This window comes from Oenanthe melanoleuca, chromosome 9 (assembly GCF_029582105.1).
Source record: "Oenanthe melanoleuca isolate GR-GAL-2019-014 chromosome 9, OMel1.0, whole genome shotgun sequence".
NCBI classification, from domain to species: Eukaryota; Metazoa; Chordata; class Aves; order Passeriformes; family Muscicapidae; genus Oenanthe; species Oenanthe melanoleuca.
In genome coordinates, this window is record NC_079343.1 from 4,073,416 (window position 1) to 4,100,861 (window position 27,446).

General features: G+C 46.5%; 2 protein-coding genes across 2 annotated transcripts; both read left to right on the forward strand.

Moving 5' to 3' along the window:
- The first annotated feature begins 5,014 nt into the window (after window positions 1-5,014).
- LOC130256602 (small ubiquitin-related modifier 3-like) lies at window positions 5,015-8,698 on the forward strand. The gene is made up of 4 exons (XM_056498353.1): window positions 5,015-5,082; window positions 5,244-5,384; window positions 7,230-7,301; window positions 7,614-8,698. The coding sequence occupies exons 1-4, from the start codon at window positions 5,062-5,064 to the stop codon at window positions 7,674-7,676; spliced, it is 297 nt and encodes a 98-aa protein (XP_056354328.1). The 5' UTR covers window positions 5,015-5,061; the 3' UTR covers window positions 7,677-8,698.
- A 542-nt stretch (window positions 8,699-9,240) lies between these two features.
- Window positions 9,241-27,244, forward strand: UBE2G2 (ubiquitin conjugating enzyme E2 G2). The gene is made up of 6 exons (XM_056498352.1): window positions 9,241-9,342; window positions 14,318-14,353; window positions 14,440-14,485; window positions 19,730-19,848; window positions 23,429-23,569; window positions 25,359-27,244. The coding sequence occupies exons 1-6, from the start codon at window positions 9,300-9,302 to the stop codon at window positions 25,469-25,471; spliced, it is 498 nt and encodes a 165-aa protein (XP_056354327.1). The 5' UTR covers window positions 9,241-9,299; the 3' UTR covers window positions 25,472-27,244.
- The last annotated feature ends 202 nt before the right edge of the window (window positions 27,245-27,446 follow it).

The window sequence follows — 27,446 nt, forward strand, 5'->3', positions numbered from 1 at the left end:
ACTGGTCCTTTGCAAGGCTGCCACAATGGAAAGCTGTCCTGACTGGGCTGGGGAAGCAGATAGTGATGGGGACACCATAGCTGAGGAATGGGACAGTGCCCCTAGGAGGATGCACAAGGGAACTTGGAAAGAAGGGGTTAACAAGATGTAACAGGAAGCTTGGCTTTGAGCTGCAGGAGAGTTCAACAGCCCTGCTCATAAAGGCCACCAAAAGCTGGCACTGGGCCAATTCCAGCCATGTGATAGGAAAGGCAGGATAAGCAGGTGAGATTTCACTCTTGAGAGGTGAAATCTTGGGGATAGACTGTGCTGTGACCACAGGCTGCAGCTGGATAACTGTGCTGGGGTGGCCTGCTGTCATCACAGCCTCTTCCATTACATTCACAGCATGGCCTTGGAGGTGCCTGGTGCTGGAGAGTCTCTGCCAAACTCCCTCAGCCTCTTTACAGAGAGCACAAAATTATTCCAAGAGGTGGCTTTGGTGTGTAGAGCTACAATGGTGTTTTCAGGAGAAGTGGTAGAAGAAGCAAACAATTCAACAGATCCTATGTTGCATTCCACAGTTGCTGTATTTGAAGGGGAAAATGTTCACTGGCACTGATAAATGATCACCCAGACATTTCTCAAGAGTTTGGAGAAAGCAGGAGGCTTGGGGGAGGCGGAACTTTGCAAATAAGCTCTGCCCTGTGAGGAAGTGATTTTAACTGTTTTTTACTGGTTTTTAAGTAGAGGGTGTTGATCAGCAGCATGAAGCTGAGATAGAGGCTGATCATCAGCAGTGTAGCCCAGTCAGTACTGGGACTGGTCTTCTTCCTTCTTGATAGTGGCCTGAATAATGGGGCCCAGGGCACCTTCAGAAAGTCTGCTGGATTTCCTGCAGAGGGAAGAGATGCTGAGACACCAGAGGGTGACTCTGCACCCATAAGGACCTCAACAAGCTGGAGGAGTGGGCTGATGGAACCTCCTGAAGTTAAACCAAGGGCAGTGCTGGGTCCTGTCCCTGCGGAGGTGCAGCCCCAGGCACAGGACATGCCATGGAAAGCAGCTCTGCAGAGCAGATCCTGGAGAGTGTGACTGGCACAGCCCCTCCCCAGCAGGGACAGCCTGGAAGGGAACTGAGCAAACACTCGGGAGTGCAGCCACTGCCAGGTGGGCTTTGTGCCACAGGACCTGCCTCTGTGCATGAGGGAGCTCCTGGCTGTCAAACAGAGCCCTGTGATGTCACCACTCATGATCACTATGACACCACTTGTGTAACTATAAACAGCAGATTGGGCAGTGCCCCAGCACTCACACTGTGACCCATTGGCAGCCGAGGAGCCTCCGAGTGAGGAGCCTGAGTGCTACCAGAGTCTGAGCATCTTCTGGGTGCTGTCAGTGTCTAGGGAGCCTGAGTGCTACCAGAGTCTGAGCATCTTCTGGGTGCTGTCAGTGTCTAGGGAGCCTGAGTGCTACTAGAGTCTGAGCATCTTCTGAGTGCTATCAGTGACTGAGGAGCCTCTGAGTGCTCCCAGTGACTGAGGAGCCTCTGAGTCCTGCCGGTGAGTGAGGAACCTCCGAGTCCTTCCAGTGACCAAGGAACCTCTGAGTCCTGCCAGTGAGTGAGGAACCTACGAGTCCTGCCAGTGACCAAGGAACCTCCGAGTCCTGCCAGTGACAGAGGAACCTCTGAATCCCACGAGAGGCTGAGAAGCCTCTGAGTCCCACGAGTGGAAGCCAAGCCTTCGAGTCCTGCCAGCAGCTGAGAGGAGCCAAGTCCGGGAGCAGCAATGGCAGAGGTCAGGCAAGAGCCATCAGCGCCACGGCCGGTCAGGATCTGCCACATCTGCGTGGATTTCCTGCAGAGCCCCGCTGCCGTGGAGCCCTGCGGACACGTGTTCTGCCACGGCTGCATCCAGCCGCAGGCTGCCCCCGACACCGCGGCCACCTGCCCGATCTGCCAGGGGCCCATCGGGGCCATCCGCCTGCTGCAGGACCAGGACAGCCGCGCCGGGGTGGCCCCGCCTCGCCGCCGCCGCCGCCTCCATCCCTTCGTGGTGCGCTGGCGGCAGCGGCAGCAGCGGGAGCAGCAGGAGGATGCGGCTCCCGGAGGTGGCCGCCGCCGAAGACTCGCTGATGGGGACAGGGCACCGAGCCCTGTGCCGCGCCAGCGTCCCCGGAGAGAGCTGGATGACTTGGAAAGGAACGGGCTGGGGCGGGGCCCGCCCAGGGGACATGAAGTGCTGGCCGCGGGGGACAACCAGCACCGCCCGCTCGTAATCTGATTTGATGTGGAGCATCCATGGCCCGTCTGAACTGAAAACCAGGATGCTGAGAAGAGCCTCGCCTGGTTTCTTCTGCCCATTTGCACATTACTTCAAGACTAGGGGAGTGGGAGCTGTGGGAGGGAAAGCATATAGTTGTAGTACCTTGGGGAGAGGCTAGGATATTGATATTAGCTTTAAAATAAAGTTTTCTTATTCGGTTTGAAGCATTAGAAAGTCGGCATTCTTTATCAGCGCTCGACACACGGAAGAATATCTCCTTTAATCTGATGTGTGTGGTGAAACTTCACAACAGGGCATTTATTCAGTCTGATCATACATATTCATTATAATGCACAAACTAATGCACAAACACCACTTTCCTAGAACTAATTTGCATGCACTCACTTTCTACCGAAAGTCTTCATTTGGTCCTGGAGGTCATTGAAAGGGGTGTCTGGTGGTTATATTCACTGAATGCTTCAGCATTACAGGTGACCTTTCTTTGAACTTTTTATTTGGGCATGCACTATTGTTTTTTGTTACAAAATTTGCAAAAAACCCTCTGTTGTCCTCTTTATCTGTTTCTCCACTGGCTCCATCCTCCTTTGTGCATACCTTTACGTTCTTTTATCTTTTTTGCTTAGTCAGTCCTAAAGCTCTATTCAGCAACTTCAGTGGAACTGAAAATTTCTATTCTGCGTGTTATATATCAAGTTCTCCCCTTTTCTTGTCTCTTTTAGACAATTCTCAATACTTGATTTTCCAGCACAAGGTGCTACAACAACTGTAACAGTAAATACCACACAATAATTACAGTGACTGCTACGTAATAAGGCATAAGAAGGCAAACAAACGCCAGTAACTATGACAGTAACACCATGTCGGGAGCACAGGAGAGGCGGGATCCAGCTCCGTTTTCCCGGTATCTCGAGGTATTTCTTCCCTCCGCGGGAAACCTCAGGTACAGAGAGAGCAGCTGCACCTCTCCCCTGAGCTGACAACTTCTTTCGTCTCTTAAGTATCCAGTCGTTTTTGTCTCTTAGCAACGCGTATTGGGGGAAATTCCTTTGGAAAAAAAATAAAAAGAACAAAAAAAAAAAAACACCTAAGACTCCAAAAGGGGCCATTGCTGCTTTTTCTTCATTGCCTCTTTGAAGATTCAAGTTTGAAAATTTAATGTTTCACTCTGCCTCTAGCAAAAACGTGAGTTCCTCCTTTATTTTGGAGAATAAACCTTGTTTGAAGTCACAAAGAGGGCTTGTAGTTGATACATCAGGTGACATGAGAAAAGCAAACAATAAATTTTTGATACATCAGGCGAACTTCTGCTGGAGGCCAATAAACTTTAAGGGAGCAAACATGAATCTGCCCACGGACATGCTGCTCGTTCGAGGTGGACATGACATTGCCACTCTCAAAACCTTCTATAAGCAAGTGCCACAGAAGCTGCACAGAAGTGCTAAATCTAAAAAAAAAAAAAAAAGTCTAAAAAATATAAATCTAAAAAGTGCTGGAGTCTTTGCTATCTGTGCCTTACCACAGTGCTGGTCCAGCTGCCTGGCTTTGCTCCCTCACCTATATTATTAACACCTATATTATTTATTCTTTTAACCCAATAACTAACTTGCCATGACCCTCAGTGTGACACTAACTGTCCAACCAGAAACTACTACTTGAAATCCATGAAGAAGAAGGAGGATGAACACCAGAAGAGACACTACTCAAGATTTACCCCAAATCTTCCATCTTGTCCCATACCTATTACTGTATTATAAAACCCTCAAAGTTAAAACCTGTCACCATGTGAAATCGCACACACTTCTATTTAACTGCACACCTGTGATTTCGACTTCATCACTCAAATTTAGAAACCTTCTCCAAGGCCTCAGGTCAAAAGCAGTGCCCTCCAGGGGGTCAGCACCAGAAAACACAGAAAGCTGAAAAAACCCAGGTTTCTGGGATCCAACAGCTGGGGTTGTTTATCCTGGAGAAGAGGAGAATAAGGGGTGAGCTTATCACTCTAGAATTCCTGAAAGGCGTTTGCAGTCAGGTGAGGGTTGGTCTCATTCACCAGGCAGCACCACAGGACACAGTCTCAAGCTGTGCCAAGGGAGAGATACAGGTTGGATATTAGCAAGAAGTTTTTCTCGGAAAGAATAATAAAGTGTTGGGCTGCTTTGCCTGGGGACGTGGTGGAATCACCGTCCCTGGATGTGTTTAGAAAAAGACTGGATGTGGCACTTGGTGCCATGGTCTAGTTGAGGTGTTGGACTTGATGATCTTGGACGTCTCTTCCAACCTAGTTATTCTGTAAATTCCGTGATTCCAGGGGTGTCCTGGGGCTGTTCCGGGGTGTCCCCGGGCTATTCCCGGGTGTCCCGGGGCTGTTCCGGGGGTGTCCCGGGGCTGTTCCCGGGTGTCCCCGGGCTATTCCCGGGTGTCCCGGGGCTGTTCCGGGGGTGTCCCGGGGCCGTTCCGCGGTGTCCCCGGGTTATTCCCAGGTGTCCCCGGGCTATTCCCGGGTGTCCCGGGGCTGTTCCGGGGGTGTCCCGGGGCCGTTCCGCGGTGTCCCCGGGTTATTCCCAGGTGTCCCCGGGCTATTCCCGGGTGTCCCGGGGCCGTTCCGCGGTGTCCCCGGGCTATTCCCGGGTGTCCCCGGGCTATTCCCGCCGTCCCGGGCGCTCCCCTCACGCCGCTCCCGCGCCGGAGCACAGCGCCCCCTTGCGGCCCAGCGGGGACGCGCCTGCACGCGGCCCCGCCCCGCGCCTCGGCCGTTGGCCACGCCCCCAAGGCCAGCCCCCGCTGCGTCCCCGCCATGTCGGAGGAGAAGCGCCGGGTGAGGCGGGGACGGGAGCGGGAGGGAGGAGCGGAGGGAGGGACGGGAGGAGCGAGCTGTCTCGGCCGGGGGTGGCAATGGCAGCGGGGCTGGCCGAGCTCGCGCAGGGCGGGACCGCAGGGCTCACCCAGCCCGGGCTCTGATGCCGGCGCACCCTGCAGTTTTCCATCCAGGATGGCGTGGAAGCGGAGAAGGAGCACATCGAGCTGAGAGTTGTCGGGCAGGACGGCTCCGTGGTGCACTTCAGGATCAAGCAGCACGCTCCGCTGAGCAAGCTGATGACGGCGTACTGCGGCCGGCAGGTGGGCGCGGGCGCGGCCCGTGAGGGGCTCCCCTCGGCCGCCCCGGCCGCGGGCCCCTGCTGGTGGAGCCCTCGCTGCTTCTCCGCCCGGATCCTGGTGGGCAGCGTGAGGGTGTGCAGGTGCGCGGGGGAATGAGGAGCTGGGATGCTGGCAGCTCCTCGGTGTGGAGTTCTCATCGCTGGATGGGAGCTGCCTCTTCCTCCGCCAGTTGCGATCCTGACTGAGACAAATCACTAACCCTCAGTCCTGCCATCTCTAAAAACTTCATCAGCTTGGAGTGCATTTTCTGTTTGGAAAGCGGCGCAAAATAAATTCTGTGCTCCAGCTTCCTCATGGGTTGTTTCCTTCTCTGTTGGGAGTCAGTGAGTCAGGGGTCTCTCTGAATTCTTCAGAGAGAAATCAGAGTGCAGGGATTGAATTAAAGCCTTTAGATAGACTGAAGTATATTAAGCCACTCACATATAAGGGAGACATTTAAGTAGAAGTAAGTTAGTAATTTTAGGGTGAGTTCTAATGCTTTTAGTAAGTGAAAGGTTTCAAATGCCAGAGTAGCAGAGCAAGTTCTAGTAAAAGTTGAAACATACTGGTATCTTCAGCAAGGGGCTCCAGGCACACAGTTGTAGACAGGACTTAAACATAATAGAGCTACAGTAAGAATATTGCTTACATTTTTTAGATAGGACAAGGTAGATTGTATGTGTAGTTCTATACATAACCTGGTGTGCTAAGAAACTAGAATTCTAATAGGTTAAGGAGTGGTGGTCTAAGTTTGCATCTTAGCTGGTTGGAAAAATCCTATATAAGAGTTTGTACTGGGGAGAGTTGGTGCTTTTAGCCATTCTGGCTTCTAGACATTCGCTTATTGCTTTGCTGCTGCCACTGCATTTGCCATTGCTTTTTGCTATTGCCTTTTGAGACTGATGTGCTTTGTAATAAATAACCTTTTTAACTATTACTGCTTTGCTTATTTAGAAGATAACCCTACGAAGTTGGTGCCATAGAGCACTGGAGGTCGTAACCTCACAACCCTCCACAGGTGTTCTCAGGCTGTTCCTCAGTGCCATCCTGAACTGGGGAAGGATGAATCCCCACAGCTCAATTCCTGAGCCTGCAGCTCCCAATGCCTCTGCTTTACACACAACAGAGGGTGGGCATGTGAATAGCTTTGGAAATGGAGTTGGATTTTGTTTGCCCTTGCAAGATCATTTCTTCACTTATTCAAACTTTACTCTTTGCCCTGCTCTGACACCTCTCTGGATTTTTGGATAGGTACAGGGAATTTTAGCATTCCTGTGTGTAACAGAAGTGTGAATCACATTGATTTTGAAGGATTGTAGAGGGCAGAGCAAGGTCCTCGATCCCTGATGCATAAAGACTTCCTCATGGGATTAAACATTGTCAGAATAGCATTCAGTAGTGTGGTAACTCAGGTTTTAAGGGCAACAGAAAGTTACCAGCATTTGACCTTCCTCAGTGTAGACAGCAAGACAAAGTGTCCTGGTGGTGAAATCTTAATCAGGGAATCACAGGTTGGGGTTGGAAGGGAATTTAAAGCCCATCTCACTCCACCCCCTGCCATGGGCAGGGACACCTTCCATTATCCCAGGTTGCTCCAATCCCCATCCAGCCTGGCCTTGGACAATTCCATGGATGAGGCAGCCACAGTTCCTCTTAGTGCCAGAGCCTCCCCACCCTCACATGGAAGAAGCTGTAATCAAAATCTATCTTCTGTCATCCTCCTTGTCTTTTGAGTGTAACATGTGTTTTTGACAGTAAATCCATGAATGCTTAGTTTGGATTCAGAAACACAAGTGTGGTTTCTCACAGATAACTTTGAACTTGCAGGGCTTGTCACTGAAGCACATTATGTTCCTGTTTGATGGACAGCCAATTAAAGAAGCAGACACACCTGCACTGGTATGAAAAACACTCTTGCTGCAAATTGCTACACAGATATTCAGATGTCTGAGTGATGATCAAAGGGGCTTGAAATCAAAATGATCCTGAAATAGTTGCTGTGAGTTTAGCATGTTCCAACAAATTTGTTCAGGGTGACTGATGGAAAGTATTTCGTGTCTTAGTTAATTAAAGTTATTCCTGAAGTGCTCTATTGCTGATTAGGAGCAGAGAGCCAAGTGCTTTTGTCACCATGTGTTTTTCAAGTTTTCTGTATTACTTACAATTTCCATATTTTTAAATGTTAAAATAAATCCTGTGTTACTTCCACAGCTGGAGATGGAACATGAAGACACGATTGAAGTGTACCATCAGCAGACAGGTGGAGGGTGCTAAGACACAGCATCTTTTGGAGAACAATTTGAGGATCCTCATCACACCTCACTCTCTTGTCTGTCCCTAGATTTGTTGTTTTATTAGGGAACAAATGAACATGTCAGTCACACAGGGCTCTTTGAAACTTCAGAGGATATTTACCAAAGTTGCTTGTTGTCTTTGACATTCTGGGTGCAGGAGTCAAAATAGTATCTGCAGGGATTGAGCTGTGTCTGAATTTGACCATTTTATGTTCAGATTAAGTTATGTGTGTTGTCTCACTGATGTTAGCCCTTTTTTTTAATGTATCGTTTGTATTATTTTTTTTTCTTTCCTTAAAATTGTGGCCTATGCACTTATTCATGTGTTGGGACCCTGAGTGTTCATTCCTGGCTCTGGTTGGTCTTGCACCTCTCTTTTAACTCAAATTATATAAATAGTTCAAGGTATTTTCATGCCAAGTGTCAGCATAAAACTTTCCTTTTAAGATGCACCTGAGAGAAGAAACAGAGACACAGGTTTTTTAAGTTTTTAGCTCATGTTACAAATTCAGTCAGTCCCTTGGGCAGCATCGTGCCCTTGACTGGGGCTAGAACACAATACAATGCTTAGGATAGGATTGAATACTTCAGGTTTACATGTGTTTTTTCATATTGTGATAAAGTCAGCCAAAATATACATTAATGCAGTTTTTTTTTTTTTGTCCTGCACTATTGTAGAACTAAAATGCTTGTGATAGAGCAGCTGTATTTTTTTTTTTTTGTGGTGCAAGCTTGTAAAAATCCCATCACTGAAATTCCAGGTGTTTGCTGAGGGCTGGGCAGCATCGGTCCCTTTGCCCTGCTCCTTTAACTTTGACTCTTTGTCTGTGAGCTCAGGTTTCTTTTTAACCTTTTTGGTAGGTAAACTTGGTAAATGGGGGCTGGAGAATGCTTTTTAATGTCACTGAACTGTGCAGAAGAGCTAGTAAGTGAAGAGAGACATTTAGGTGTCTTCAAAATAATAATGACAAATACTAATAAACTGCTCTCCTGCTTCTCCAACCTTGCTGAGGTTTAATTATTTGTGTGGTGCTTTGGGTTCCATGAAGCCTGTTCCAGAGGAATTTTAACTCAGGCTGTCCTGCTGCTCCATGGAATCATAATCAGCCTTTTCTCTTTGCATTTGTTCACGTTAGTTACGCCCCTGCTTGCTGAAATCTCGCTGGAAAGGCTCCTATTCCCTTTTCCACGTTGGTGGTGAGCTGGAGGGGGGATATCCCGCAGATCCCATGTGTGTTCCCGGAATTCCACATTCACTGTGTTATAAATGAGAAACAAATTCAGCAAGATTTAGATTGCTTTTTTCTAGGAACGTGAGGGGTCACCGCCCACCCCACGCTTCCACCGAACCTGGTTTGCAGCTCCATTTTTATAGTATGGTTTTGCTTGTAGTCATCAATAATTGTTATTAACACGAATCATTTATCAGTGATCACGCTCCCGTGTCCTCCCGCAGCGCGTTCCGGCCGGTTCCCGGCGGGCGGGAGGACCGGCGCTACCATAGAGGCGAGCCGGCGGGCAGAGCGCCGCCCCGCCCCGCCCCGCCCCGCCCCGCCCGCGGCCGCTCTGGCCGCGCACCCGGAAGCGGCGGCGGGGCCGCGCCATGGCGGGGACGGCGCTGAAGCGGCTCATGGCCGAGTACAAGCGTGAGTGGCGCTCGCTGGGCCCCTGGCGCTGCCTTCCCGGCGGGATCGCTCCCGAAGCCCGGGAGAGCCCGCGGGCCGGGCGGGGCCGTGGCGGCCGCGGGCAGGCCGGGCCGCGGGCCTCCTTTGGGGCTCCTCCCGGGGCGGGGTGAGGGTCACGGGTACGGGGCGCTGCCGGCCTTGAGCAGCCTGTGGGGAGGGGGTCCCGCCTGCAGCCCTCCCGCGGGTGCGGGCGGCACCTCTGCGATGCCGTGCCTCCTTAGGCAGGGGGAGGCTGGGAGCTCCGGGCGAGTGATGTTTTTCCATGTTACATTTTCCAGATGGAACAGAATACAGGGATGGAGATCTCTGTTGCAGAGGTCTGTTACATCAAAGGTATTTAGAGGTGTTTGTCAGGGCAGATACCTACTGCTTCATCCTTGGAAGTGTCCAGGGCCAGGCTGGATGGAGCTTGGGGCAAGCTGGGCCAGTGGAAGGTGTCCCTGCCCGTGGCAGGAGGTGGAATGAGATGAGCTTTACGGTCTCTTCCAACTCCAACAATTCTGTAGTTCTGTGAAGTCCTTAATAGAGGCAGAGTGGTTACTGAAATTATTTAAACTCGAATTTAGTAATGAGTGACATAGACTTGTTTGTGTAAAAATCAGTGTGGGGTGTGACTGCAGGGGTGGCCAGCAGTGATCCTCACCACAGGGACCAGAGCCCTGCTGGGGCTCTCTGGGAATCCCAGTTCTCCTGGGATGGTTCATCTGCTTCCTGATGAGTTTGAGAGGTGTCCAAAGGAGCCTTTTGTCAGCAAGAAATATTTGTTTACCTAGGTGCTTTTGGGCTTTAATGCTCCAGTTCTTACTTACAGCAAGGAAGTAGAATGGAGAAAAGAAATGCTGGTGGGGATGGAGGGAGCTGGGCTGTAAGAACTGGCCTTCTGCTCCAGGGAATGTCTTACTGTGCTCCTCAGGCTGTTCAGGGATGAGGAATTGTTTCTGTCATCATTTAGTAAAACTCTCCAGCCTGTGTGAAAGAGAGTATTTATAGACACACATTTCCTGCCAACACTGTGCCTGCTCTCAGGCTGCCCTGCAGAGCACAGGTCCCTAAGCTGAGCTGTCACACAGGTGTTTGGGCAGCCAGGGCTTCCCACCCAGCTCAGGCTGCTGCCACTGACAGCTGGAGGTGGTGAGCAAACCCCACAGCTATGTGGGTAAAGTTTGTGCTGACAGTGTGTGCCCTAGAAATCTGCATTTTCCTGTTGTAATCCAGAGGCAGTGACCTGAAAAACAACCACAGAAAGACTTGGCACTGCTTCTGTCCTCTCTTATCTATGCCCTAAGTCTCAAAAAAGCTTTTGTGATCCTCCACAGAGATCTTGCTGGAGTGTCTTGTATGAATGAAATCTTTAGGAAAAATGATATATAATTACCCCAGAAAGATTTTGACTTAATGCCACAGGCAGACATTAAGTGAATCTGCTGTGCCTGGTATCCCAGGGTAACACTAGCCATGAGCAGAGATAACGTTTTGTCTGTGATCTGCCTTTACAAGCACTTTCCCATGCCCTATAAAGCTCAGTATTGTAAAAAGTGAATGTAACTCACAGTGGCTGACTGCTCAGTGCTTTCTGGAAACCTGAGTTGCAGCAGAGCAGTGAGGCAGACATTTTGGTGTTTGTGGATTCCCCTCTGCTGCATGCCCATTGTTATTTTCCTATAACACAAACCCCAGAATCAAGCCTGACTTACAACCTTTCCCTAATTTCTCTAAAGACTAACAATTCTAGTTCTTCAGAAGCTCTTAGTCCCATAGACATTTTCAGCAAAAGTTATTTAAAAAAAATAAAATTAAAAAGCTCCTGGTTGTAGGTAGTTCTGCTGCCTCTTTTTGCAGAAAAAGAACAAGTCCTGCCTTGGGACAGGGCTGGAGTCTGAGGTTCAGCTCAGTGTGAAGTTTCTCCCTCCTGAGGATGTGTGTTGCTGGCATGGATGTGGGCACTGTGAGGCCCTGGGTGGATGTGGCATGGAAAAGGTTTTCAGTGACCCTCTCCTGACTGTTCACCTTGGATGAAATATTGTATGTGTCATGTACAAAGTTATGAACACAATCTTTATTCTTTACTTTCCCTCTCCTCTGTCTCTTCCCTTTAGTTACTTCTGGTTGTGACAGTGGTATTTGGCAGTCAGTGCCTTGCTGGTGGCTGTATTTTCCTTACCAGACTTCTAATTCTTGCCATTTTTTTTTTTCCTTTTTCAATTTTTGTCTTTCATCTTTTTCTGTGGATGTGTGCACACGTTTAAGTCTTAATTTAAAGATTTATCATTTCCTTCTGTGAAAAATTCTTGACATTGTTAGGAGTTTCTACCTGTTGGAGCCCAGATATATCACTGCATTTTGTAACAGGCTGTGAAATTGCACTGGATTTCTTTCCTTTTGAAGAAGGAAGGGAAGGTGGCTGTGGACATCCAGATGACACAGATTGGGTTTTTTGTCCTCATTTACATCTTTGCATGTTTGACTTTGCTTTCTCAGATTACTATTTACTCTGCCAGGACTAGTTTGGCTAAAGCTTTAAAAAAAAACAAAAAAAAAACAAAAACAAACAAACAAACAAACAAAAACAGATATAAAAAAGGGCATCAATTTTATTATTTTATTTATTATATGTCTGTTGGTAATTCTAGAAATATAATAGTATTAAGACCTAAGTGTCTCAGTAGCTTTTATTTGTGAGAGTTAAGAGATGGAAACCTTCTTTTTTATGTATTTACTGTTTCTTGATGCAAGATCTTGAAATGTCTTATGCTGGCTGAAATTTCAAGTCTAAAATGGGTTCATATGGAAGAATTAAATCTCTAGAGACCCAAGATCTGCAACAGAGCAGTGGATTGTAATGCTCATATTTCCTGAGTCCTGGGCTTTTAATTTGCTAAACCTGCAGTTTTAGGAAACTTACTGTTGGAGTTCTTTTTTAAGGATGATCTTTTCAATCTCTTCAGTGCTTTAACAAGAAGGTGTGTTTTCAGTTCTCCTGGGAACCATCTCCAAGGTGTAATTGGCTGATAATGACTCCACAAAGAGCAGTGAAATGGAGAGGAAGGCACTGATTGTATGTGCAGCAAATCTGCCCCGGATTCCTAACAGAAGCATCACACACTTCTCTGGAGTCAGCTCTTACAAGGTCTGGCTGTGCTCCCAGGGAACAAATAAAAAGTTGCACCTGGGGAGGCTTAGATTGGCTATTAGGGAAAATTTCTACATTTCCATCTCTGTGGAAAAGGGGTTTTTCTTTTCTCAGTGGCCTGGTGCAGCAGCAGCAGCCACTCAAAGTCAAAACTCCTCAATGCCCAGTTTCTACTTTACCTGATCCTTAAGGATGGAAACCTTTCACTGAGGGGGGAGCTGGGCAAGGAAGTGGAGAATTGAACCTCATGAAGGCCTTTTGCTCCATGGGCTCCATGGTTTCTTCTCATTGCCCCTGTTCTTGGAGTGGAGTGCTGTAAGACACAGTCCACTACAGGGACTGCTGCCAGCTTTTCCAGGGAAATTGTAGGAAACATCAGAGGGATTTCCTTCTTAGAGAGAACCACAAGATGGAGCAAAATGATTCCAGGAGCTCCTGCGTTTGACATATCCCTCTTCCTGTCTAAAAACATCAAGAAAAGCTATTGGAGACCCACTGTGAAGCTGGAAAAGCCTGCCATGGAATGCCAGGATGTGTGGAAAACTGTAAGGCTGAGTTTCAATCTGCTGCTGGGCTTTGGAACTTCAGAGAAGGCTGTGCCAAGGTTAAGGGCACTCTGAGCAAACAGGAGAGTTCCATGATCTCTCCTGGCAATGCATGTCAGCATCTTCTTCAAATCCTGCAATAACAGAGCAATCCTGCAATAATAAAGCAGAAATCTGTTCTGTGCAGCACAATATAGTTTTCACCTACAGCCTAAACAGAAATTAGGTCAGATATCTCATTTATTGGTTTGTGACTTCACATATTCCCTGGGTCAGTGTTGCTGTTTGTTTTCCTGCGTGGGAATGCCTGTGGTGGTTCTTGTGGCTGTGCTCTGTGTGTTACTGGCCACTGGTGTGGAAACACTGTGCTGGATAAGCAGCTGGAAGTGTCACCAGCTGCCACCAGCTGTCCCATGGCTCAGTGGAAGCCTTGGGGCTGGTGTTGAGCCCCCAGGACTCCTGGCCTATTGCTTGCCTGTTTGTGGCTGAGCTGTGCCTCAGCTGCTGCTGCCTCCCTGCAGAACATCAGAAACTAGAAACTGATGATCAGTCCACTAGGTAGGAGGAAATCTGGTTGTTATTTTGTCAGCACATGGTGTACTGTATCAGCAGCTTGAAGTAAGGGGCTGATGCTGAAGGTTGATTAATGAATTTGGAATTGCATCAATTTCCTAGAGAAAGCAAGGATTGATAGATCCAAACTTGCCTGTGCAGCTGTGGCTGTTTTATTGCTGCTTCTTTTTTTTTTTAACTCAGATTTTCCAGGCCATGCAGGAGGAGTTGGATTCAATTTAGGGAACAGAGCTGCTTGTCAAATCTCTCGTGTGTCTGTTTCTTCTGTTTTTATGTTGTTCTGGGTTTTGCACTGAACTGCATCAAACCTGAATGGGTGCAGAGAGGTTTCAGGAATACAAACTTCAGGCTGCTATGGTATCCAGGAGACACCACAGAGGTGCAAGAGAAGAGTGTTTCCCAGGCTTTGTGAAGTGTTTTTGTCTTCCTTCTCAGGTTTAAATTATTGCCTCTGTGAAGGTGGGAGACTTGATGATCATAGAGGTCTTTTCCAACCTATTCAGTGATTCCAAGGCTAGTTCTAGGAGCCTGAAAAACCCCAAAGTGCCAAATAATTTTGTCTAGAACACTGTCCTGCATCAAGCAGTGGTGGTGGGGCCCCTGTGTTAAGCCATGGCCACTCAAACACCCCTTGAAATGCTTGGGCTTGCAAATCACCTCAATCTTCCTTGTGTTTGTGTTTTTGCAGAGCTGACCCTGAACCCACCAGAAGGGATTGTGGCAGGTGAGGAGCTGAGCAGGGTTTGTGCACTCTGGAGCTGTAACCTTGTGTTCAGGTAGCACTGAGTGTTGTTCTGTTCTATTTCACAGGTCCCATGAATGAAGAGAACTTCTTTGAATGGGAAGCCTTGATCATGTGAGTTAACACTGTTTGGTGTGTGAAATCAGCAGTTGCTGTGATGAGCTTCTAGGAGAGCAGGAATGTATAAAAACACTATTCTGTGTGACATCAGCATTGGCCTGCCTTGGACTGGAAACTACTCTGATCCAAACAGAGAGTTCCATTTGGACTTTAAACAGAGTGACAGAGGCAGCATTGGTGATGTGTACAACTTGTTATGATAACTTCTTGTACAGGTGTCATAATAATGAGCTTGCAGATTTGTCAGGAATCCTCATTTGGGCTCTCTGGAATATATGTTACATTTGCAAACACTGTAGGAAACAAGCAGTTGCTTGAAGGTCACACATACCTGTTGGAACACTGCCTAACTGCAAATGCAGGACAAGTTTTGAGTGGAGCAAAATACACAGATTTTTAGTGACAGGAGAAAAAAAATCAATGTTTAAAATTAGTTTACTTACTATTCTGATTTTTTCTTGAAATATGGAAAGGTTTTTATCAGAAAAAGTATTGAAATTTAAGTAAAAATTCTTCTGAAGTACTTCACACTTCTGAATTATGTTGTCAAGAGTTGGATGCAGTGGTTTTGTGTAGAAAAAGATTTACTCTTCTGTTGGTGATTAACTCTGACCTGCTCTGTTTTGAGGGTGATGAAAACTCCTTTACAAAGCTGTGTTCTCTCTTCTGCTCCCCAGCTGATGGGTGTGGTGGTTGGTAGCAAGATTTGCCATGAAAAGACAAAATCTTTTTGCCCTGGTTGTCTTCTCTCTTGCTTGGTCTCCTGCTCATGCTGCACCTTCTTTGGAAACTTTGAGTACAAAGAATAACAAGGAATAAGGTTATTTTTTACAAAATAAAGTTCTAAAATGCTAGAGGAGAGCAGAAAATACGTTTGTCACTCACATCTGGCATTTTATGCAAATACTGCACAGTTAAAAGATGAAGAAGCTCCAGTCCATCTTGAAGCTGGTGGTCTGTTGTTAGGGTAGATCCTGGCTCTGTATTTCAGGATTCCTTTGGTGAGAGTTGGTAATTTCCTTTCCTTCAGCCAGGGCTGGGTTGTCCCAGAGGACTCTGGGGGCAGCAAGCAGTGGCTGTGATCTGGGCAGGTTCTCCCTGCAACCACCAGTGCTGACTGGTGAGATTCTCAGCTGGCGTGGGTGGCAGAGTTTTCCTAGCTTGGTTTGCTTGGAATGTGGTGTCTAGGGATGAAAAACAAGATTTCTGTCTCTTGGGCTCAGGCTTGCAACCAGCACAAAAGCACGGTGAGCTGCAGCAAATTCCCTATTCCACACAAGCCAGCTGTGTGGGTGATCCTGCTGCATGGCAAGAGTTATTTTAGACTTTGGTGAGTGGAGGTTTGGGTTACCACTGCTCGTTTGCTCATTGATGGCAAGAGTTGGCAAATGCCTCTGCTTATGTGCAGTGATTTTCTGCTGGGATAACAGGTTGTGCTTCCTGGTAGCTCAGTCCCCTGAAAATAAACACTTAGCATGGAAAGAGGTTGTTTTGTTGCCTGACACCAGAGATTTTGGCTGCAGGGTCTTATGCTTTCTGTCAGAGGCATAGTCAGCACATCTGCTTTGTAATGGGCCAGGTTTCAGGTCAGACAGCTGTGATTGCTTGGAAGTGTGGAAGTCCCAGAGGATTTAATGCACTTTTTGGAACGTGGAAGGAAATTCCTGCTTACTGGTACTTCCTTCTAGCACAAGTGTTGTGGCTGAGTAGAGGTTTCCTGAGGGACACTCAGAAGTACTTCTGAATTGCCTAGAAAATACCTTTTCTGATGTTTCCCACCCCATCCTTAGAGAACAGAGGAGCTGCTTGCAGACTTGAAAGCCCTTTAAAGTGCTGAGTGTTGAGCTTCAGGTCTTTGTCAGCGTAAAATGAGAGGCGGAGGTGCCTTAATTTTGGTTTCTGCATTGTGTGTGTGTCATAATAAAGTTATATTTTAAGATCTCCTCAATTTTGAAGCTGTGATACAATAGAAACATGTTTACCCCAAACACATTTGGTTACTTTCATCTCTTTACAAATCCTGTTAGTAGCAGTGTTTGCAATACCTTTGGAAAGAAAGTTACATGACTTGTTTGTATTTGTCTGTGGTGATCTCCTCCAGTGTTTTGTAATCTCAAATGTGCTGTGTGAGATTCAGGGAATGAGGTGTGCAGATGAGAAAATGGGAGTAAAGCTGCCTTCAAATTTTTAGACAGATGAAGTGCAAATGGTAAGAAACATAATTGTGAAAAGAACAGAATACTTTTTTCCTTCACCCAATTTGTATAAAGCTAGAGCACATATAATGGCACACTTTAAAAAAATTTTTAAAAAGAGACTTAAGAGAGAAAAGACATCTCTCATTTATAAATTCAAAGGTAGGCTGGGTAATGTTACATAGATTGATGTAAAGAGCTTGACTTGGAGATAAAATAATGCATTTTTAAGTAATGGAAATAATAATTTGCATCTCCAGTGTTCTTATCTGCAGCAGCAAAGCTGGAGGAATGGGAAACATATAAATGTTAAGACCATAATAAAATAAAGGAGAGAACAGATCCTACACTTCTAAAATTAATGTGACGGGAACAGAACTGAAAATACCCATGTGGAAACCTTTCTGAAGACCAGAGGTGGGGAGTATTGTTGAAAGCCAGATCTTTGCAACATCATTTCAGGAGAGTTTGCTTATGTTGTTCAATTCCCCAGCGCTGCGTGAGGTCCTCCAGGCTGTGTTGTGTTCATGGATTCCACATTTCAAGGCCAAGTTTTGCCCTCTTTGGCTGGCATGTACAAGTGTGTGTTGCTATTAAAGTTTATCCCCAAAAGACACAAAAGCACACCATGGTTAAGAGCTTTATTAGCCTAAAGATTGCTTGAAAACTAAACAGTAGAAATTGAAGTCAACTTATCACAAAGCTTTTTAGAAAGGTAATTAGATCTATAATTAGGCTTATGACTTTTGTTTCCATTCCCCTTTTGGGCATCTGATGATTGTGGGGTTTGGTGTTTTTCCAGCATCTTTTTACAAATAAGCCATTTGCAAATGTATGTGAAGCTGTGATTATAGAATTAGAATCACAGAATTATTAAGGTTGGAAAAGACCTCTGAGACCATCAAAATCCAACCATTCCCCAAGCACTGACAAATCCACCACTAAACCACGTCTCCAAGTGCCACATTCACATGTTTTTCTAATGTTTTCAGGGATGGTGACTCCACCACTGCCCTGGGCAGTCTGTGCCAAGGCTGAACCACCCTTGAAGGCTCAAACAATCCCTTTCTTCAGGGAAGGAATTTTTCCCAATATCCAGCCTAAACCTCCCCTGTTGCAACTTGAGCCTATTTTCTCTTGACCTTTCTCTTGTCCTTGGGGAGCAGAGCCTGATCCCCACCTGGCTTCACCCTCCTGTCAGGGAGTTGTAGAAGGTTCCCCCAAGGAGCCTTTTCTCCAAACTAAACCACTCCCATTAGGTGTCCTCCTCAAGGTATTTGTCTCTTCTGTTTTGAAGATACCCACCACTCTTCTCTGCCCCTTGCATCCAGATCCTGGTGGTCAGAGCTTCTCATTTTCATGCTTTGTCTTCTGTCAGCTTTGGAGTGACTGCAGAGCAGGGGGGTGATTGCAGCAGCTGCCATGCTCTTACCTCCCTGGCCCTGCCAATGTCCTTTGTGAGCTAAAAGTGATGCTGTCAAGTTCAAATGCTGAGTGTTTTGTAGTTGCAAATGCTGTCTTGGATTAACTTTAATAATTTCTTTGAAGTTGATCCTGGCAGCGCTGAGTGGTTAAAACAAAAGCATTTTGCTCACATAATGCAGGGCCTAAAATGGAGTATGTTGGGTTGAGTGTATTTGACAGAAGAGCCCTTAAGGCTGTGGGTTTGCTCTCAAAACAGAACATAGACACCCACCAGCTTTTCAATGCCTGTATGTACATACTCTCAGAAGTTCAACAATAAGTCTTTAAAATGCAGCTGGAATTAAAATGGTCAGGAAAAAATGCATTCAGTTTACTCTCAGATGTGAATTGAATCCTGACTAAATTCAGGGAAAAGGCCAGAAAGGGAACAAAGTGGTTGAGATGGTTTAGCTTTCATTCTTGCAGAATGTTGGTGCATTTCTCTTACCTTACCTGCCAGTATCAATATTCATGTTTAAATCACAAAACTCTTGTGTTTATCCACCAGCCAAGTCTTTTGAATCCCAAAGTTTGAAACAGTAAGTCTAGGGCTTTAGGGTTTGCTGCTCTCCAAATTTAATGTTCTTTCTGGCATGGAGAATGTGGATTGGGAGGAGGAGAAGGAGGCATGAATATATTCCTAACCCTTATTTCCCAGACAGTGGAACCTTTGTTTGAATAGCTTTTTACTAAATACATGAGGTTTCCTTGGCAACAGTTTTCAGTACTGAAGCTTTTTTAGTCATCTTTCCAATCAAGGGAAATCATGTTTGTGTTACAACTTCCAGATGGTTCATCCAGTTTGAATAAATCATGGCTAATAAAGTTGTTTTTTGCTCACTTTCCACAAGTGTTTTATGTAGGCAGGGTAAAATAGTTGTCTTTATGTTCTCAACTCGATTGCACTTTGAACTAGATTGTGAACACAATTAGGAAATGTTTCTACAAGAGCCCTGATGAAGCCATTTGTTATCCACCTGCACTGGAGGGAGGGCAAACTCATTACCTGCAGTCTGCAAAGACACATTGTTGTCCTGCATCTCTGCTGACAATTACGGTCTCTGGGCTGTGTTTTTATTTTTACAAACCTTTGCTGTGCTTTCTGCATCAGACAGTGATAAGTGTTTGTGTGGTTGTGCTAGATACTGGCAGTTGGGATCTCTGTGGCATTTATAAATGAATTTTGAGCTCCAGCATTTGACATCTCTGTCTTGTAGAGCATAACAGTATCTTCAAAGGCACAGGAGTCCCACACCTGCCTCTGCTTTCGCTTGACGTGCAGACACTCAAATCCTGGAACATGCCTTGGAGCCAGATACTCCAATTATATCCAGACACACCCTGCTAATTAAACAGTGTTGTGACCTTCCTAGTAATTTAGCGTGCAAGCTTTGATTTCCCCCTCGCCTCCCAAGCCTCATATTTGGATTTAAGTTTATGAGGTGTGGGGTAAGAGCACCTTAACTCTTTGTTTCCTGGAGAAGATGATATAACTCGTGCCTCACACATCTCATTAGACAAGAATTGGGGTGCAAGAGCTGTTTAAAACTTTGGTGAATAACATTTTATCTGTTCCTAGGGGTCCTGAAGACACCTGCTTTGAGTATGGGGTTTTCCCTGCTATCCTGAGTTTCCCACTCGATTACCCGCTGAGCCCTCCGAAGATGAGGTTCACGTGTGAGATGTTCCATCCCAACAGTGAGTCTGATGCAGCAGGATGCATGTGGGGGTGGGTTGCTTGTGCCACTTAAAAAGAAATCTTTGCAGCAGGAGATCTGCCTTCCTTCCCCAGGATGGTTCTCTCCCTTTCCAGCCTTGAGCAGGCAGCACGAGCAGCATTCAGCTGCTCTTGGGGTCCTTTTTTCTTTATCCCATTATTCCTCATGAAACTCTTTCTCATAAACTGTCCAACAAGAATTCCAGCAGTTCACATGCCTTTAAATCTGTACAGGATGTGATACTTAGTGAATTAATACAGGTTCTTTCCAGACACAGAATCACAGAATATGCTGAGTTTGGAGAGACCCATCAGCATGATGGTGTTCAGCCCCTGGCCCCATGCAGGACACCCCAGGAATTCCAACATGTGCCTGAGAGTAAAATACACCATGAACTCAGTCTTGCTCTATGGCTGGTATTTAGATATTTTGGTGTTACTTTAATGACTGAAAAGTTCTTCATGGGTGCAGTTTATTAGGCAGCATGGCTTTTGTTCCATGACATTACAGGCTTAACATTTCTGAGGGGATCTTTCTGAAATACAGTGCTCTGTCTGAGCAGACAGCACATTTACAAGTGTTTGTTATTAAGACTTTGCTGGCCTTTGCTCTGTGATGGTGGTTGTGTTAGAGATCTTTTCAAACCTTAGTGAGTCTGTGATGGTGACAATGTTACCTGAAGGCTCTTCAGTGGGAGTAATTGCAGTGACAAGAAGTACAGCTAACAAGTTTGAGCCCTGGACATGAAAAAAAGGCCTTTAAGCCCCTGTTTGCAACCTGGACTGCTACTTTCTGCAGTCAGCCTTAGAATTCAGTGTAAAATCATTGCTTTTGTCATCTGCTGAATCAACATGGGTTGTGCAAAGGTTGTTTATTACTACCCAGGTTTGGTGGACTGGATCTGTGTTGAGGCTGTCAGGTCCCTGACTCTCAAGAGCAGGAAAAGGTAAATGCTGCTCTTCTGCCTAGTGCTTCCTCTTCTGCTGACATTCTTGCATTTGGAGAACACAGATCATAATCTCAGCTGGGAATCTATTTATTTCACCCAATGTACAATGATTTTTGCATGTTCTTGAAGTTTCTCTGTTACTCCCTTCTGGAAGCACCACTTTTGCAGGTTCTTGCCCATTTAATCCACATCTTTTTGTTCTCCTGTGGAAGACACACCTGCATGTCATAGCATAGAGCTGTGTGGATATCCCCAGGGCAGTGTGCATCACCTCTGGAGCTGTGATGGCCACAACAGGGCACTTTGGCACTTGGAAGCAGTGTAGCCATGTCAGCACCTTGCTCCAGCTGGACCCAAACTTCTTGCCAGGACTGGTCAAATCCTTGTCCCTGCAGCTCCAGCTGTGGCATTGGCTTGAGGTTCACTGCTTGCAGCTGTGTTGTGTGCAGAACTGCCAGGATGAGTGGGGTGTGGAGAATCACAAATTGCCTGACTCCTGTGTTAAAGAGTGGCTTTACACATGGGTGTTTCTTCCATGGGATAATTGGAACACACTGGATGGTCAGCTCTTTAAAACCCTGTGGCTTGGAGTCTTCTTAATCTGAAGCTGAGATCACCTGAAGTAGACACTTGAATCTGTGCTCTCAGCTGGGGTTGTGGTGAGCTGCTTCTACCCAGAAAGGGGTGGCTGGGCTTTGCTTTTTCTGTTTATTCCTCCCCCTGTGAGAAATCACAAGGAAAATGTTTACAAAGTCTGGTGTGTCTCCTCATCTTTGCAGTTTATGTTTTGTGAAGGGGGAATTGAGATGCCAGTCCTCTCTTACATTAAAATGACCTTTTTAGATACTCTGGCAAAAGTCACTGAGTAGTGCTCAGTGGCATTGCTTGCATTGGCACTGAGCATCAATATAGGGAGATCATAGGATCAGAGGTGGTTTGGGAAGGATTGTTGGAAGGAACATTAAAATCCATCTTGTTCTACCCCCCCAGGGGCAGGGACACTTTCCACTATCCCAGGCTGCTCCAAGCCCTGTCCAGCCTGGCCTTGGACACTTCCAGGGATCCAGGGGCAGCCACAGCTTCTCTGGGCACCCTGTGCCAGGGCCCCACCATCCTCTCAGGGAACAATTCCTTCCCAATATCCCATCTAACCCTGCCTCTGTGCAGCCATTGCCCCTTGTCCCCAGTCCCTCTCCAGCTCTCTTGGAGCCCCTTTAGGCACTGGAAGGGCTCTGAGCTCTCCCTGGAGCCTTCTCTTCTCCAGGCTGAGTGCTCCCAGCCTGTTTCCAGAGCAGCTCTCTGTGGCCTCCTTTGGACTTGTTCCAACAGCTTCACATCCTTAGGTTGGGGCCCCACAGCTGGGCTGGGGTAGGTCTCACCTGAGCAGAGGGAGAGAAGATCCATACATCTTCCTGGACCCAGCCTTTGATGTCTTGACTGTGCTGCTGAGCTCCAGCTGTTTTGAATGAGGCACTGCACAGAGGCAGGAGACTCCCTCACCAGTGAAATCCCTTCTGCCAGTGGGTTCCTGCCTTGCAAGAAGTGCTGATTCAGCACCTGCTGTTTTCACCTCTTCCAGCTACTGTTAGACCAGCTCCAGTGCCCAGCCTGGGGCTGCAGGAAGGACTGTAAATAAAAGTCCTCCACAGTGCTTAGGTGCTTGGGCAGACATAGCTGGGTGAGTGGAAGGAACTGGAAATGAGCACAGCTGCTTCCAGCAGTCATTCCTACCTTGCTTTGTCTTGCTTTCCTAGCAATTGCACCAGACTGGTCACCTGAAGAGTAGAAGCCCTGAAATTATTGCACTAAAGTTGTCATTCCTCAGGAGCCTGCCATGCAGGAGAATTATGCCATGTTGGTAGAGCAGTGTTCTCTTTTGTGGTGCCTCTTCAACCTTTGTTTGGTTTCATTACCAAGTCAGTAGAGTTCAGTCTCTGTGAAAACAACTTGTACTGTTGCTTATGCTAAAGGTGGGAGGGGAAGCACCTGGATCCTTAATTCATAGGTTTACTTGTTTCCAGGTGCTTCAATGGAGCTGAACTTAAAGAAAAAAAAAAAAAAAAGAAAGAAGGAAAGAAGTAGTGGGAATTCTTCTGATTGCACCTCAGTAATGTTCAAAAAAAGATCAGTTCTACTGTTCATAATATATTTAACATAACACTTTATTTTTTCTCGTGTTTATAATATATATATATAACACTTTTCCCTCCTTTGTGTAATGTTTTTAATGGTCACAGTCCAGTGGAGGACTCCAATATGCATTCAGTGCATTCATTTAAATTTAAGTAGGACTGGTAACCTGCTTGGAGCTGTGTCTGTGCATAAATTCTTGCTTTATTCCACCAGGCTGCATCATTCATTTTTTCCATGGAGCCTATCACTGATTATGAAATGACACAAGTGCTCCCAGCAGATTTCTGTTGGGTTTCTATTTTTCCTTGGTTTTTGTCTTTCAGATTTTGTGTCCTCTTGCTTAAAGAGGAAATTTAAACCTGGATTCAGTTTTAATCGTAGAAGAGCCAAATCTCAAGGCTGATCTATGCTCAAGACTGATCTGGAGATGCTGAGCATTTCCACTAAGTAACAAGCAATCCTCTGTGCTTTTTGGCAGTTTACCCAGATGGGAGAGTGTGCATCTCTATCCTCCATGCTCCTGGGGACGATCCCATGGGATATGAGAGCAGCGCAGAGCGGTGGAGTCCCGTGCAGAGCGTGGAGAAGATCCTCTTGTCAGTTGTTAGCATGCTGGCAGGTGAGCACTGCTGCCCTGCAGCCCTTCCTGAGGGAGCTTTTTGCTTTGTTCACTGAGCAAAGCATGTGGAAAGCTGCTCAGCAGCAGCCACACTTCTTACAGCCCTGCTACTTATTAATTTTTAAACCAGTGCTCTGAGAAAGGTTGGGAAAAATGCAATTAGTAACAGTTGTTGCTCTTGGGGGGTTACTGCAAGGCTTTCCTTCCACTACTGAGACAGTAGGGGTGGGTCAGGTGGTCCCCAGGCTCAGCTGGTTCCTTGCTCCTGGAGAAAACCCTCTATGTATTTGCTGTGCTGTCCATTCAGCTTTTACAACTGTGGATTACAGCCTGTGTTGGATTTGGCTTTGGCAGCTGATGGGTTATCAGACCTAACCACTACAGTAAACTGGAGTCCAAGGCCTCTGGTTCAGAAGCCAGCACTCTCCATTTCTCTTTGTTATTCCTAGCCTGGGAATGTGCCCCACTCTGCCATCTCTGGTTCAGAGGAAGGCTTCTTGAGAAGAGACCTCAAGAAGAGTGAAAAGCTTTTTGTGGAGCCTTTCAGATGGTTTTTCTTTAAATCTGACAAGGGCTGTCTATTAGCTCTGTCATATCCAGCTCTCTGAAAGATGGATCATTTTCCACACAGTGGACAGAGCCACTGAACTGCCTGAAGAGGGCAGAGCCATGTCCCTTAGACCTGGTTTTGAAGGATAAATGGGTTAGAGCTGCAAAGTTGACCAGAGAGCAAGCAACAGATTCCTACATGGGATTTTAGCTTTGAAATAGTAACCTGCAGCTGGGAAGCTGTGCAGACAAATAGTGCCTGTGGGATTCCCATGGCTTCCAAGAGCTTGGTTTGTGGTGCAGCCTTACCTGGACTGGGAAGTGTGGGAGTCACCTGGTCTCATTCCCTGCCTGTGCATCCTGTTTTCCCATTTTTGGAGAAATTAGGCTAAAGCACAGGTGGTCATCTTCTCTCAGGGTACTGGAAAACTCTCAGCCCTGGCTCTGCAGGTAGTGTAAGCCCAAGGTTACCAGACTGGGTGGGCTGCACACCTGCTGGTTTTTAAGGTGGATCATGTGGAGAAGGATGGGAGCCTGAGATCCTGCCATGAACTGGGCAGGACTGGTGTGCCAAGGGAAGTGAGCAGAATATGACAGTGCCTTCTGGAGTCCCAGGACAGAGTCCTGCTGTGTGCTGCCCTGGTACATCCTGGGTTTCAACTTACCTTCATACAAAATGGGGAGCCCCTGGGACTTCAGCACTCCATGTGCTTCCTAAAGCATTCTGAAATCATCAGATGAAAGATGTTGCACAAGTGAAAGCTTATTCTATGGGTTTCCTTGGATTGTTTTGTTGGTTGTTAATAGAACAAGCCATCCCAACAAGTGACAGCCTGTTTGGGTGGCCTGCTTGGAGGGGCTTTGTGTCTTGAGAAACTGGAGAACAAGAAAAAAAAATGTTCTGTGGGGAGAAACATGCAGTTTTAAAAGGCCTTGACAGTACTGGGGGTGCCCCATTGTGTTGGCCATGTGCATGGTGGGGCTCCACTGCTCAGAGCACAAACAAAAGAAAGTCCTGCTCCTGTTCCACTTTTTTCTTGCCTAAACTCGAATTTGTTGTGATATCCTTTCTCTTGTGGTCACTTAAATCAGAACCTTTTGGGAATCCAGGAGCTGTCATTGCTTTCATTGTTTTTCTGCAGTCTAAAGGAGGAGAAGTGTTTCAAAGCCTTGGGGAAGTGGCATTTCTGAAGAAGCAAGAAGCTCCATTGCCCACCTACCTTTGTCTTTCTCATTTCAGAGCCAAATGATGAAAGTGGAGCCAATGTAGACGCCTCCAAGATGTGGCGGGAAGACAGAGAACAGTTTAACAAAATTGCCAAGCAGATTGTGCAGAAGTCACTTGGACTTTAAGCTCACAGAGAGACTGAAGTGTTTTGTATTTCTCTCCACCTGGAAACGAGCAGTGCTCAGTGCTGGTACCAAAAAGGAAAACTTTGTAAAACCATTGGCCTAGTTCTTAAAATTCGTTATTTATTTGCCATCTCTTTTCTTCCACTGTTCCAGAGAAGCCTCTAGTTCACTCACTAAATTGTGTGGAAAAGGGATTTAATGGTAGAGAAAAATACAGAGACAATGCTGTTTCAAAGGCTGCTTGCTACTACCTTACTTTGTGGTGTGGAGAGTCTGGAGCCTTGGCAATCTGCAGCCCCCCTCACCCAACTGCTGTTGGAGAGCAGTGCTGGTTTGGATCCTCTGCTGGCAGAATTAGTTGTGTTTTTATAGGTAGCATTGCATCTGGAGCAGCAGTAGACAGGAATTATTCTATCCATTCTGTACTTGTTAGGTTAAGGGCAGCAGTTGCAGTCAGATCTGATTTGAAGAGTATAGTTAGCAGGAGAGGCTGTGAAGTCAGGGTGTGTTAGCAAAGAAAGGAACTTCAGGGAGTGAGCTGTGAGGACTGGCTGGGGGTCTGCAAGGGCTTGGTGTTCCCATGTAACACTGGGAGTTTGTACTGAGCCTTTGGCAGAAATCCCAAGAACAGCTTTATTAGTCCTTGAAGACACTCAGTTGTAAACTTTGCACTCATTTAGAGGCACAAGGTGTAAAGGTTGGATTGTCCAAGTTCACCTGGGTGAGATAGGTCATTGGCAATTGGAAAATCCAGTGGGGATGTGTTTGCTCTGCTAAAACACCAGCTCACTCTGGTGACACATGAGTGTTGAGAGGATTTGGCACTGCTTTGCCATTACAGCCCTGTCACCCATTTTTGGGTGACCAAGCCAAGATGAGCATGATGGACTTACAAAAATGACCTGTGACACTCTACACTGAGTGCTCTTGTGTTCTAAATAGGAGCCCTCTAGAGAAGATGGGCTGTTTGCTCAAGGATGGTGCAGTGTGTGTTTTGGGCTGCAGTGTTGTAGCCAGTGTGGAAGGGGCAGGAAATACCAGCTGGGCAGTTCTTGGAACTGCTGAGGGACCTCTGCTGACCTTTCTGCTTTGCAAGCCAATCTCGTGTGTAGGTCCAAATTTCTCCAATTTACTACAAGCAATAACATGCCCATTGATAGCACATGGAATCCAGTTCTGTTGGCAGCTTTAAATGGGCTAAATTTGACAAGGGCTGTTTGTTTGGTTTTTTTTTTTAAATGTGAAAAAGTGTGACAAGGAAGGAGTCACACCATGAAAAAAGCTTTACAGAGGTGATGGTGTGCATGTGTGTGGCACAACTGTTCAGCATTTCTGTCTTGCAGTCTGTGCTGCACTTTGCCATCATTCTGCACCTCTGAAGAGTTGTATTGCTACAACCTGCTGATTTTACCTCCTTGTAGAACTAATTGTGGCTTTGATGTCAGGGTGGAAGTGGGACTGGACATAGCTTGGGAGCAGAGATGATGAAATAGTGTTGTACCTAACTAGTATTTCAAGGCATACAGGAAAATGTAGCACTTTATGCAAACTGGGAGTGTTTTTGGGAGTAGAGGGAGGATTGTTCCTGGGAGTGCAGCCACCTTTGGGAGCAATGCTGGGGAGCTGCAAGAGCCATGCAGAAACACAGACATGGCAAAAGTGGGGTTTGCTTAGGTGCTGAGTGTTTTATTCATGTGTGCTTGCTCATTATCTTGATTTTATGGTGGGATTTAGTCTGTATACTGAAAATAAAGTGATTATATTTTCTCCTTTTATAGTTGTACACAAATGTATTGCAGTGGGTGTTGTATATGAGTAACCACACAGCCAAGAGACTTTCTCCAAAGGAGTGGAAGGGTTCATTCAAACCCAGTTAAAACATGGGATACTTTAGGAGTGAAAGAGCTGACATGATTGCATGGACTTTCCAGGCAGATGTCTTGTCTCTAATGCTGGCAGTGGCTAGGTAATTCAA

Coding starts and splice junctions, on each gene's coding strand:
- LOC130256602 (XM_056498353.1), top strand. CDS start 5,062: ATGTCGGAGGAGAAGCGCCGG. Junction 5,083..5,243: donor TGTCGGAGGAGAAGCGCCGG/GTGAGGCGGGGA, acceptor CGCACCCTGCAG/TTTTCCATCCAGGATGGCGT. Junction 7,302..7,613: donor AAGCAGACACACCTGCACTG/GTATGAAAAACA, acceptor TTACTTCCACAG/CTGGAGATGGAACATGAAGA.
- UBE2G2 (XM_056498352.1), top strand. CDS start 9,300: ATGGCGGGGACGGCGCTGAAGCGGCTCATGGCCGAGTACAAGC. Junction 9,343..14,317: donor GCTCATGGCCGAGTACAAGC/GTGAGTGGCGCT, acceptor GTGTTTTTGCAG/AGCTGACCCTGAACCCACCA. Junction 23,570..25,358: donor AGTTGTTAGCATGCTGGCAG/GTGAGCACTGCT, acceptor TTCTCATTTCAG/AGCCAAATGATGAAAGTGGA.